Here is a 13,170-nt window from a genome sequence, read left to right on the forward strand (position 1 = left end):
AAATTTTTTTTTAGTTTTTATGTGAAAAAAAATGTAGTTGATTTGAATGACACTTTCATTGAAGATACATACTTTTGCACCCATAACTTTAACGTGCATATATATATATATATATATATATATATATATATATATATATGTAAGGCAGGATTTGAACCTTAACTAGGCGTACATTCACTCTAGGCTATTATTTACATTTACCCTATCCAAACAGCAATACATTGCCTCAATACAAGTTGAACAATTTTGCTATTCCTGTAATGTGTGTTATTATCCATTAAGTGAAAAAAGAAGGGATATCTGAAACAAAAACACATTAGAAATGTGAAAAATGGCAAGTTATCAAAAGTGCCCAGCCATTTAAAGTGGAGATATCAAAAACACAAGCCAAGTTTGAAAAAACCATTGGGGCAACCTTGCCCAGCACAAAGATCTTAGATACTGTAGCGCCAATCGAAACTTGGAGAGTGAGAGTGTCTTTTAAAAAAAGCTCACGTGTTTTAATGTTACAACTCGTAAGATGAAATATGAGGGTTGTAAACTAGAACGGAGATGGCAGGAATCTAAACTGCATGTTCATTACATCTCATGGAAGGGCCACCTGGTTAAATATAGGAAGGCTCTGGCGTTGGCTAAACAAATAAAAATAATCCTAGATTTCTTTTTGCTACCCTAGATAAATGAATCCTTCCCCTAATAGTCCTACCCTTGACATTGGCTCCTCTAACAGCTGCAATGACTTCTTACATTTCTTTAAAAATAAAATACTAGACATCAGAAATGAGATTCCACAGACACCTTCTATTAAGGAGGGCTCACAATTTTACCAGCTAGACCTATTAAGGCTACTATGGGGGCTTTTTCTTTGATTACCTTACAGGAACTGACAGAGCTAGTTCAACATATGACAGCTACTACACGCTCTCTTGAACCTATTCGTACAAAACTATTAAAAGATGTTCTTGGTGTTATTGATACACACATTTTTTAAAATATAAATGGTTCACTTTCCTCCGGTATAGTTCCCTCAGCACTTAAGGTAGCTGTGGTAAAGCCTATGAAGAAACACAATTTGGACCCTAACTATAGGCCAATCTCCAACCTACCATCCATTCTTAGATAAGGTTCTAGAGTGGTTGCAATTCAGTTACACACATTTCTAACTCTTAATGGTTTATTCGAGAAGTTTCAGTCTGGTTTTCATGCTGCACATAACACCAAGACAGCCCTTGTCACAGTTGTGAATGATCTACTGATAAGCTCTGACTCAGGCTTTCCATCAGTTTTAATTCTTCTACAGTACAAAGTGCTGCCTTTGATACTGTAGACCTTTCGCTATATAAATGCAATAAATAAATAATGATGTTGTATTATAAACATGAATCTAGAATATCTATACTCAAATACTGTACCACGCACCGTCTCCTTATTTGCCTAGTTATAATGAGGTCTGTACTGTGACTGTAACTGGATGTATTACAGCTGGGTGTTAAGGAATAGCATACGTATCTCTGTGAGCTTTACAATGAATGTAGGTTACCTCTTGCACAGATAAATCTAACAAAAACAAAACTCAACATCAGCTTACCTGTGTGGTAGAACCTCCCTGAAAATCCAAGGTTGAACGTGAAATTTGTAATATGACTTCTCAGTAGATTCTGTGTATCAAGAAGGGCCTGAAAATAATAAATAGTATTAAACAGTATATATATATATATATATATATATATATATATATATATATATATATATATATATATATATAACATGCACAGCTTCATATGGTAATTAATTTCTTAATTGGTCACAACTGGGGAGCTATACAAGATAAAAATAAATAAACACAAAGGCCTTCAAGACAATTGCAGTCAACACAAAAATATGTGTGCAGTTTCTCATAAATTCAGTGATGGTTATACAAAACAAATGACTAAACAGTAGGTACCTACAAAGGCATTTATAGGTATGTCTTGTTTACAGTCTTATCCAAAGAAATAAAAACTCGCAGTATAGAAAATTGAGACAGGATACAATATACCATCTAAAAAAAATTAAAAAACAGGTAATAGAAAGGGTGCACAGACACAGTTTATGTAGCATAACAGTTGATTTTAAGCAAGTAAGCATAATTATTTTCATTAAATATTACAATAGTGTACATGAAAAGTATGTAAAAAATGCCAAAATATTAGATTTATCCCAACCTCATTTACAATTTTAATAATCACGTTAAATTAGATTTTTTAATGTAACGACACTTGTAATGATTGTAATGATGAAGTATGAATTGATTCTAATGTGATACATTCACAAGGTAAGTTTTTAAAACTTGTGTTTGAACTTTGTGTATGTATCAAGATAGTCTGTCACATCTGCATTAATGTTATTTTATCAACTGGGTTAGACTTCTCATTCTCAGTAGCATACACAGGCTGCCCCTATTTAAACATATTTACATTTAATGCATCAACGGATTTTGCTATTGCAGATTAAGTGTATTTATACACAGTGTTCTGAATTATTGGCTGCTAATGAGACTCAGGCTCCCGTCACTGTAAGGCCTAAATACTTCTTTCCTCATTTTAATGAGTTCATTATTTCCTGCCTCTTGGACAAAAGACAACACATTTCTTTTAATTAAAGGTTTAAACTCCTTCGGCTAAGCAAATTGATGGGCTTTTGGAGCTTCTGAGGGGGCCCCAAGGAAGATTCTGCTCTGTCCCTATGAGCAGATCTGGGGTCCAGCCGTGCATTTTAACAGTCAACGTTCCGCACTTGCCCACAGAAATCGGTGGCTCTCTGGAGACAGCTGCTCTAATTTTAAGAGAAGGCAGAGCAATGTTAAGGCATGGATGCGTCGTTCTATCCCCAGACAGTGTGAAAATCCAAAGTCAGCCAAAGTAATTAAAGAGATTTACCTACACAGCTCAAGGGCTGGACTGATCAATACTGCTGCAGGGGCATGATTAGTTGTTTTGCAGAGGGGAGATGATTTATGGAACGTGCATGGCAGATGCCAGATTAACGGAGCTAAAAAAAATAATCTCATATTTCTTGTCAGTAAGGTGATGCAAATGTAATCAATATTATTGTGCCTGTGTTTCTGCCTGCGTCTGTGTGGTTGTAAGAAAAAAAAAAATATATCCTGCAATTGTTTTTTTTTTTAATTCCACATTTTGCTTCCTTATTGATGACATTTCTATCTAGTAACCCTTATGAATTGTGGAAAACGGCAAAGAAAACACTCTTCTAATTGATGATATCTTTTTAAAACAACCTGTACAACAGAAAAACACTGTTGCTTTTATGCAACTGTTAACAGCTGTTGTAGCAAAAAGGGCTCACAACCAATCACAGTCATATCTACTTTTATAATGTTCTTAAGATTAAGGCTTGAATACAGATGAGCTCCCTCAGAAACTCAAATTATAATACTTGGCATGCTCTATTGGAACGAACATTCAGCTGTGTATTTTTGAGACGTCTGACTGCTTAAATTAAAGAAGCCTGAGGTTTTTTTTGAAGCAGCTTGGATAGTTTAAAAACAAAAAAACAACAAACAACAAAAGCAGTCACAACAACAAAGAGAGAAAAAGAGGAGTGCAGATGTTTCAAAGGGAAAGCAGGCATGTAGAATGACAAAATTATTATTTAATTCCCACATTTGTTTTAAAGTAAACATGATTGTGTGTACATAAAGCTATATGATCTCTTATTCATTTCCATAACTTAATCGATATTTGTGGAAATCCCTTTCCAGGATGCTTATGCAAATAGAACCATATAGAATGGAATGGAAATTGTTTTGAAAGCAACTGATAACAAAATCATGGCAGCCATTACAGGCCTGATACTGCAGTTCTTATACATTCACCCAACAGTTTGGTAACTTAGGTCTAAACCTTTGTGAGGACAAAGTGAGTCCAATGAAAAGTATTTATTTTAACATAACCACCATTTATAATTAAGATGTGAGCCTCAAACTCACATTCACTATTTTTGTTATACTAAATTTGATAATACTTGACATGTTTTAAATCATAAGATAATTATATAATAATCAGTCAAGTGTTAGGGAGAGGTGGCATTGTCCATCAAAGTAAATAAGTAAATAAATAAAATAACATAAATAAGCAGGCCATGTACCCACACAGACACAACAACTCCAAAGGTAAAAAGAATAACAATGTATGTATATTCTGACATTTATGATATATTTTATTTCTTATAGGTAATTTGGCACTGTCCAAAGAAGATTAAATTAAACTCATGTTTCAAGATATTGCCCCAATTCTGCTTGAGGACACTATTGATAATCATGGCTAAGGCCAGCTGTGTTTTCTTCCTTCTGAGTAACAACAATGCTTGCAGTTTCCATAACTTCAGCAGCATGTCAGAAAATAAAAAAGGTGTATGTCTCTAAAAAGTGCAGGTGGTATGTCTTTTTCTTTATCTGATAAGAAAGCTGGGTATCTCTGACATTCTGATTGACCACAGCTTGAGGACACTGTGAGACTGCGATGAGTCGCTGGACTCAAGACGTCAGCCAGTGTAAACAGTCGGCACTCTGGTCACCTTAGCTCACTTGCAAAGGTCAGGGTTGTTCTGGCTTCATGACAGGAAGTTTAAGACTTGTGCCAAGCTGCCTGTAGCCTGGAAAGATTCTATGTGTCTTGGCCTGGAAATCAAGTAGGCAGCTTGTATATAAGAGAAAACTAACAGCATGCTTAGGCAAACAGCTTTGCTTTTATGCACAATATGTTTAGGGCAATTCCTCTCTTTTACTAAGCTCTGAAGTTCAAGAGGCCCCCTCGGGATATTTCTGTTTCCTTTTACAAAGGTTGACGAAATGACGAAACACACAGGAAAATCCACGCCCAGTTTCGCATGGAAACCTGCATTTCACGTGTAAATGTTAATGAGCTTGTTTATTCTTAAATATAAATATTGCAAGGGATCAGGTCAGTTGTTACTGTGGATTCCAAGATGGCAGAAAGTAGTGGCTGATGGGCGATTTTATGGTTAGCAGTGGTGTAGTTCACCTTAATAATAATGTCGGTGGCTTTTTTTATTATTATTTTTTGCTTTGTCTGGTCTGTCATGTTGAATATCTCTTGTGGGTTTACAGTTCTGTATAAAACCACTTACCATGAACTGCGTTATGCCCTTGTTATAGTATTAATGCAGCTGTTTGAGAATACCCTTGCTGCTTAAATGTTAAACTGAATTAATTCCCGTCACAGCTATGTCCAAAAACAACGCGTGTCTGCCCTCCATTTTAATAAATATAGCTGGCGATCTGGATGTCATGAGCCAGCTCGATCACCCAAAACAGCACAGCAACATCCAACAAGTTGTTGATGCCCTCTCAGAACTGACCAAATAAAATTGCTAATTAATGTATTGACTGTGTTTTATTTGTTTGCATCATAAATATTTAACACAACAGTAAATCCAACACAACTTAAAAGAAAAGAGAGAATCTCTGACATCACGAGACTCCTCAGATCGCTGCTGTCCAATTGAAAATGGCAGCTGAGGCAACCTTCACAGTTGTCAAGTCTGCTTATAATAAGCAGAATTGGGCTTGTTTTTGAGAGTTGCTGGTTGGAACTTGCATAAACACCCATACTCTAACATGGGTTTGCTTGTTTTGAGCTTGTTTTGAAAGGCAGTGTCACTTTTTTTTTTCTCGTGAGACTTGGCAACACTGGTAACCTTCCCTGTCTGTCTCACAGGCAGCCACTGATTCCTGAACACCTCAATTTATTGTTGACAAGAGTTTGTGCAGGATACAGCAGGCAGTGGCAATTTTGGGAACAAACTAATGCTGCACTTCAGTCAGTTTCATCAGTATCCGCCACCGTATTTGCCCAAGCGTGGTGTTGAATGCTTCCTCAGCAGCGGTCAGCCGTCCAGACGGTAGGGTTTCTAAATCTAAGCCAGGGTAGTACACGCAGCATCACCTGATCCCCTATATGCTGTATTGCCTGAATGAAAGGGAAATATATATAACGTCTCTGTCAGTTTTCAGCCATGGTGATCTGCAATACCTGTTGGGCAGTTTCATTTTATACCTCTGAGTTTATTTGTAATTAATGAGTCGTAAGATAAATTAGTTGAAACAGTATTCACTACTAACGACATGACACCCCACTAATGACATTTGAAAAACAATTTGGGCAAGAGCAGTAAAACACATTATTAACCAACCAGGCACGAGGTAGTTTGCTTTATTACAGCAGCTTAGATTCACTCGTGTACCAGTTCTCGCATTGAAACCACATTTTCACAAAATGTCACCAGTAATATTCAAAAACAGCACGAGCACTTTACGCATAGCTAATTTACATATCAACCTCTACCTTTCCCATTCATTTGCATGACGTTGAGTGAAAAGCCTGGTTTACTCGAGTGAAATAAACTGCGAACGGAAACCTAAAAAAGCATTTTACAAGAGACATTTTCTTGCGTAAATGTCTTGAGTTTAAAAAATAACTTGCATGGAAACCCCATGAAGGTTACTCAGCTGAGATGACATACATGTATCTTAGTTACAGTGGGCTATTCTTACACAATTTTACAGATGGTTGGACTGAAGCTCACAGAGAACCAGTGACATACAAGGTTACATAGTTAGTCAGTGAATAAGACTGGGTTTGAAACTGCAAAGCCCAAATACCTTCTCTGACCACCATTATACTGATGTATGAATGCAGTCTGCCATTGTAACATGGTTTTTATTTTCTAAAACAATAGGTTATATCAAGGAAATATATTGGGGTAAAATGTAAATATCATCTCACCACACTGCAGATTGCAGGTTATCATTTGGACTACTCAATATAGAAATGTACTCTGTGAGACAGTGGTTTTGAAAGGTATCCTTTAAAAAATATGTTTCATATTTATTGTATTCAACATAAGTGTTCCCATTCTGTGATTGTGGGAAAAGTATGAGTCTTTAAAAGCTTACATCCTTTCAATAATAATCTATTATAACGTATCCATGCCTCAGGCACACTCAGGGGTAGATGTACTAAAGTGTTATGCCTGGCGCAATAGTCACAAACGAGTCAGAAGTCTAGGGTGAAATGTACTAAACAAGCGCAATGCTGTTACCAACTTTTTAGGGAATGCTTTGCAGCAGCAGTTTTTCTTTGCAGGTCAGCCTTAGATGAATATGTAATTATGGGTGTTCCTGCATAAATTAGCAAAAAGGGGATGGAGATTAGGGTTCTCAAATATTATAATGAGATGTACTAAAGATGCAGGAAATTGCGACATTAACAATTGCATCAATTTGTTAAGAACTTTGGAAAGCATGTTTTAAACAGTCGCAATTGTTGCTGGCATTTCCTAGCCCGCTTTTTCTCGAACTTTGCAAGTTGTGCTCAATGCATTTTTGAGGTGAACACCCAAGTACCTAATTTTCACTAGTAAGGGTGTACTTGCAAGCCTTGAAAACAATTTTCTATGACATTTCTGGTTTCCCTAATCTGTTGTGAGCAATAGACTGCACACATGTGCCACTAACCTCTCCAGCTCATTCTGAACATATAGGAATAGGAAACACACCTATTCTATTAATGTGCAGGTGGTTTGTAATTGTTTGCACCACTGACTAACTTATATAAAAACAGACAGTATACATTTGGCTTATAGGCTACTCATGATAATACAAATGATTTCCATTACACGAGAGTAGATGTTAAAACTTCATGCTGATTTGAACTCGGCTCTCGCCAAGATAAGCACCAACTAAGACATAGCTTTACAGTAAACTAATTTTTTATTTTGTGTTCATTGTCTAGGCTACTAAGTAGGCCAAGTTAATAATAATAATAATAATAATAATAATAATAATAATAATAATAATAATAATAATAATAATAATAATAAAACAACAACGATAAAATCATTTAGTTTCAATTTAAAATAATCTTTCATTCGCATTGTACATCAATATGTACAATGCAGCAGCATGATTTATTTTGTGTTACCGGTGGCCTAAAGGCTAAATTAAAAAGAAAGTGCGCAAAGTATTCATTTGATTTTATTACTGTATTGTAGACTGTATAGGCATACTGTACTGACTTGTATTTTTTTCATAATGTAATGTGTAGTCTACCCAAAACACGTTAGTTTAATTTCAACACAATGATTTATACATTTGAAATACACTGAGCACTATAAATGTATGTGTGTGCGATTTTATTGTATTGTTTTATACCTTATGTCGGACAAACATGTTCGGTTTAGCGAGGGGCTACTGTATGATTATGAAAAGCTTTTTGAGAGAAAAACATTTTTATTTAGGGGTGAAGGTGGGGGCCCCACTATAGAATCTGATGGGATTAAACTGCCTTTCATTATGCAATGTTGAAGATCTCACTAAGATGATGTAACAGATATTTCAATTAGTATATTTTCTCTTAGTACATGCAACAAAATGTAAATTGTGGTATGTTTGCGCTGTAACTGGCTCATCTTACTACATATACCCCTCAGACTTGTTACACAAGTAAAAAGTATAAATAACAAGGTAATTCAATTACACTTTAAATTAATTTACAAGCACCATTTTATATTGACTAATATCATAAGCAAATAACTACTGTAAAATACCCACACACAATGATCAGTGTCATTGCTTATTATTACCAAATTGCCCCAAACCTACTAAGCACTGCAGTACACATCATTTACCACCCAGTAGAATTTCAAATGTCACTGTCTGCAAACAGGAAATTATACCGGCAGTTAATATGATCTGATTCGAAGCCTTTATTACCAGCTTACTGAATCATATTGCTCTTCAGCACACTGAGAAACAGAGCACTCACCCTGATTAGGATCTTTCATGGAGTGCGCTTTATTTCTTAATAAGACTGCAGCAATTAGGTTCTAGTAAGTTGAAGAAAAGTAATAAATGTGCAGGTAGTGACTCAGTTGCGGGCTGCAGGATACACAGAAAACCACCTCGTCCTTCACAGCATGTTTTAATTTGAAATGACGCTGGAACCTTGTGTGAAAGCCTGTGGGGTTCAGTAGGGACCCTCGGTTACACAAAAATGAAAAATCGAGGCTGTTCTTTGTATGAATGAATCATGGTGTGTAGAAAAAAGGTAAACCCTTATGTTTTCTTTTTTATTATTATTACTATTGTTGTTATTGTGAGTAATAGCCATATTCTAACACATTAGCACTGCAGTAAATACAACGAACTGCTATGCTGTAACTGGCTCACTAATTATTTTATGAATATGACTCAAGACAGGTATGCAAATGTATCAGGGGTGGAGGCTATGTGCAAACTGGTGACCCTGCACACCGCAAGCAAGTGCTGTAACCGCTGTGAAAGACAGCTGGGTTTGTCTGCATTCGTGGTTATAGAGCTTTTAACCTCATCTCATCTCATCTCATCAACACGGAACACCGTCCGTTACACAAGCATCAGAAGTCGCTTAGCCAGACTGCTCTGTCAATGTGCCACAAGTATGCTGCCTCTATTCAGATGGTGAGTAGTTTAGTTACTATGTTTGCTCTTACCTTGGCTTACCTATGTGACAATTACCGTTACAATGTGATTTATTAATCTGTCTCAGAAACGAATTCAATGCTCAGACAATTAAATAATATTTTTATATGTGTAAATATATCCATTTAAGATAATATAACAATACAAATAGCACAATACATAAATCCAAGCATTATTGTTTTGACAAATACTATCAATCTATTTGCTGAAACAATATAACTACAATAATCTCTGTTTCAAAATGCCTCTATACTATCTCAATTTGCATGCAATGTATCATACAGGTTATAAACCCAAACAAACAAAAACTGTTATTTAGACATTCTGAAGTTTAATAAACTTTCCTCCTGACCATCATTGCTAAATATCTTCCCCTATGTTTTTATATATTATTATTTATTTCTTAGCAGACACCGTTATTCAGGGTGACTTACAATTGTTACAAGATATCACAATATACATTATACAGATATCACATTATTTTTTTACATACAATTACCCATTTATACAGTTGGGTTTTTACTGGAGCAATCTAGGTAAAGTACCTTGCTCAAGGGTACAGCAGCAGTGCCCCCCACCTGGGATTTAACCCACGACCCTCCGCTCAAATCCAGAGGCCTAACCACTACTCTACACTGCTACCCCACCTATATAACCACCTGCTAGTTATATTGGATTGGATACCCTTTCTGTTTTTAGGTGTAAGTGGCTTTCAACTAGTTCTTTCATAGTACAATATGATATATTACTAACAGATAAACCCACTGGCTCAGGACTCACTGGTACCCAATAAACATAAGCAATTTAGGTGCTGACACTTGAATGTGGCATTTTTATTTTTCTATTCAGTTGTTTATAAGCATTGGATATAAGCATTTGCTGATTTAATTCTCAGTGACATGACCCAGCACTGCACATGTATTTCAGTCATTGATGTACACTGATGACCAGACAGAAAAAAAATCGGGCGTCTTGAGAGAATCAGAAAAAAATATATATGAGATCAAGGAAAGGGCAAGCTATGTGTTTTTCTTCTTGTCCTCAGAAAGATGAGTTACCTATTTGGGAGCCTACTGTTCATGCATAAACTAAGAGGTTGTCAATCAGAGACTAGAGGAGCTCTAATGGTAAAGGTCACTTTTGGGTTACTAATGTGGTACAGTAAGAGATACAGAATACATGCTGTGTGTCTTCATCTTTAAAGTTAAAAAAAGAAACCTATAGGGTGATATATGTAATGGCTGCATTCCTAAATGGTTGGTCTGTTGGCAAATGCTTAGGACTGCAATGTATTTCGCAACTCAAAAGCTTTATGAATGCTCCCCATACTGTATTAAAAAAACCCTTGGGGTTTAAATAAAGGTGAACTTATACTAATCAATAATTCATTAGTAGTATGTTTGATTATTAAGTTAATGAACTGTAGATCAGTGGTGTGCTGTCAGGACCTTCAAGGTATTCTCTGCTGACCAGACAGTGCCAAGTAAACCGTCAGTCAAATGACATTACGTTGCCTCACTCACTTGCGTACAGTGTGCTTGCTTATACTATGAAGCATACTACTCTAATTATTATTTGTTCATTTGTCTGACGCCTTTATCCAAGATGACTTACATGGGTTTAATAGAGGTTTTTTAAGTCTAGGGGTTTCCTGAAGGGGATGTGATCAGCCAATAAGAGATCTGCATTTCCCCCGCATAAGTCTAAAACAACGATCAGACGCTAGAAAAAAACAGTTGAGGGTATTCTCCGTTTTAGTTGAAGGGCTTGAGTAAGTTTAACCAATAGATGAGTCGAAGAATGTCCTTTTTTTAGACATGCGACCAATCAGGAGTGAGCAGAGGCGGGCCATAAACCTCCCAGGGTATTCTCTGCCTCACTTGTAGGCCCTGCTTTAGCAACCAATGGGAAAGTCAAAGCTCTGACAGCTGACCAATCATTAGTGAGCAACCCCAAAACAAGAATATTCCTTGGTTAGCACTGCAGTTAGAAGGATAGCTGGATTTTGCAATATATTGCTTATAAATATACATTGATAAATGCAAATACCTTTACAACATCTAATTATTTCGGATTTTATTTTACACTAAAAAAAAAAAACGTGAGAAAACGGAGACATCATAGTCAATTTGGTTACGAATCCTTTTTCAAGGAGAACTTTCTCTGAAAAATTGGAGATTGTTAAAAAAGGGAGATATAAACCACAGATCCCCGAGCTGACACAGGAAGGGAAAGGATATACTCGGCACTTTTAGAATTCAAATTATGAAAGGTATCTGTGGCTTAAAAAAAGGAGGGGGGGGGGGGGGGGTCGACAACTCTGCTACCCCAGTCCATTTTGTCACGGCACACCACTGCTGTAGATTATTTACTTAATTATTTTCACACACTAGAGAATTGGGCCATATAATAAGTGTGAGAGCCAACATGTTAGTAATACAGTTTATTCACTATTTTGTTTATTACTATTTTATTATTATTATTTTTATTATTTGTTTATTTAGCAGACGCCTTTATCCAAGGCGACTTACAGAGACTAGGGTGTGTGAACTATGCATCAGCTGCAGAGTCACTTACAACTACATCTCACCCGAAAGACGGAGCACAAGGAGGTTAAGTGACTTGCTCAGGGTCACACAATGAGTCAGTGGCAGAGGTGGGATTTGAACCCACCTTTTTAAAACCCACCTATTTTAAAATTAATAATTATTACAGTTAAACAATACTGGTACACCAATAAAACCCTCTGCAACCACGTTTTGTCAAAGACAACAAGAGACAAGAAGTGCTGTTTCTTTGTGTCCAGTGGGGAGCAATCAGGCAAGCAAACTTTGTGTTGGATTATCAGAAAAGGTCCTTGAAGAAAAGCAATTCTTATTTTAGTGCATCACAAGTGATGTGTTTATCAAATCAAAATAAAAAATCACTCCCCTTTTGCTGTTTATTTATATTTTCCTTAAACAATTTTCACCTGCTATACATTTATTGAAGCAGCCCATGTCATGCACTTTATGGCTGTCCTACTTGCACAACTTTAGTAGAAAAAAACATAATACATTATATTTGTGGGGTTAGTTTTCTTGGCATTACAATAATATTTGTTGTATAAAATCACTGCATTTTTTATTACATTTATAATGCATTTCTCATCCTTCCAATGTTTATTCTGTTTTCTAAAATACATCAATACTTCTCAAATAGGTATGTCATTGACATATTTGGGCTTCCACAACTGTAAATATAAATTTAGAGCTGTCATGAAAAATGTAAGTTTGACCTAGACAGTTGCCTCCAAATATTATCATATGCTCAATTATTGTTATTTATTTTAGTCATCGCCAATGTTTTTTTTACCCTAGTTTCCTCTCCAATTTGGAATTTGGCGTCTTCCGAAACGTGCTCCTGCCAATCCATCATTTTTCGCACTGCGGATCCACAGCGAGGCCACCAGACCTATAGTGTTGGAGGACAACACAGATCTGATGGCTCCACTGGAGAACCGCAGGCGCCCTATCGGCCACCGTGGATTCCCCTGCTGACCTAAGCCCTCCCTACCTGGGCGGGACTCGGCCAATTGTGAGCCACCCCCTAGGAACACCCGGTCACGGTCGGCAGTGACATAGCCTGGA

At 36.4% G+C, this 13,170-nt stretch overlaps 1 protein-coding gene across 4 annotated transcripts in view; it reads right to left on the minus strand.

Annotated features, from left to right (window-relative positions):
- The window catches only part of LOC117420529 (bifunctional heparan sulfate N-deacetylase/N-sulfotransferase 4-like), a 264,467-nt gene that overhangs the window by 80,031 nt on the left and 171,266 nt on the right, over nt 1-13,170 (minus strand). For all 4 annotated transcript variants that reach the window (XM_059031109.1, XM_059031098.1, XM_059031101.1 and 1 more), the window contains one exon: nt 1,589-1,676. In XM_059031109.1, coding sequence (XP_058887092.1) covers nt 1,589-1,676 — 88 coding nt within the window. The remainder of the gene's footprint in view (nt 1-1,588; nt 1,677-13,170) is intronic.

The sequence above is a fragment of the Acipenser ruthenus genome, chromosome 1, assembly GCF_902713425.1.
Source record: "Acipenser ruthenus chromosome 1, fAciRut3.2 maternal haplotype, whole genome shotgun sequence".
NCBI classification, from domain to species: domain Eukaryota; kingdom Metazoa; phylum Chordata; class Actinopteri; order Acipenseriformes; family Acipenseridae; genus Acipenser; species Acipenser ruthenus.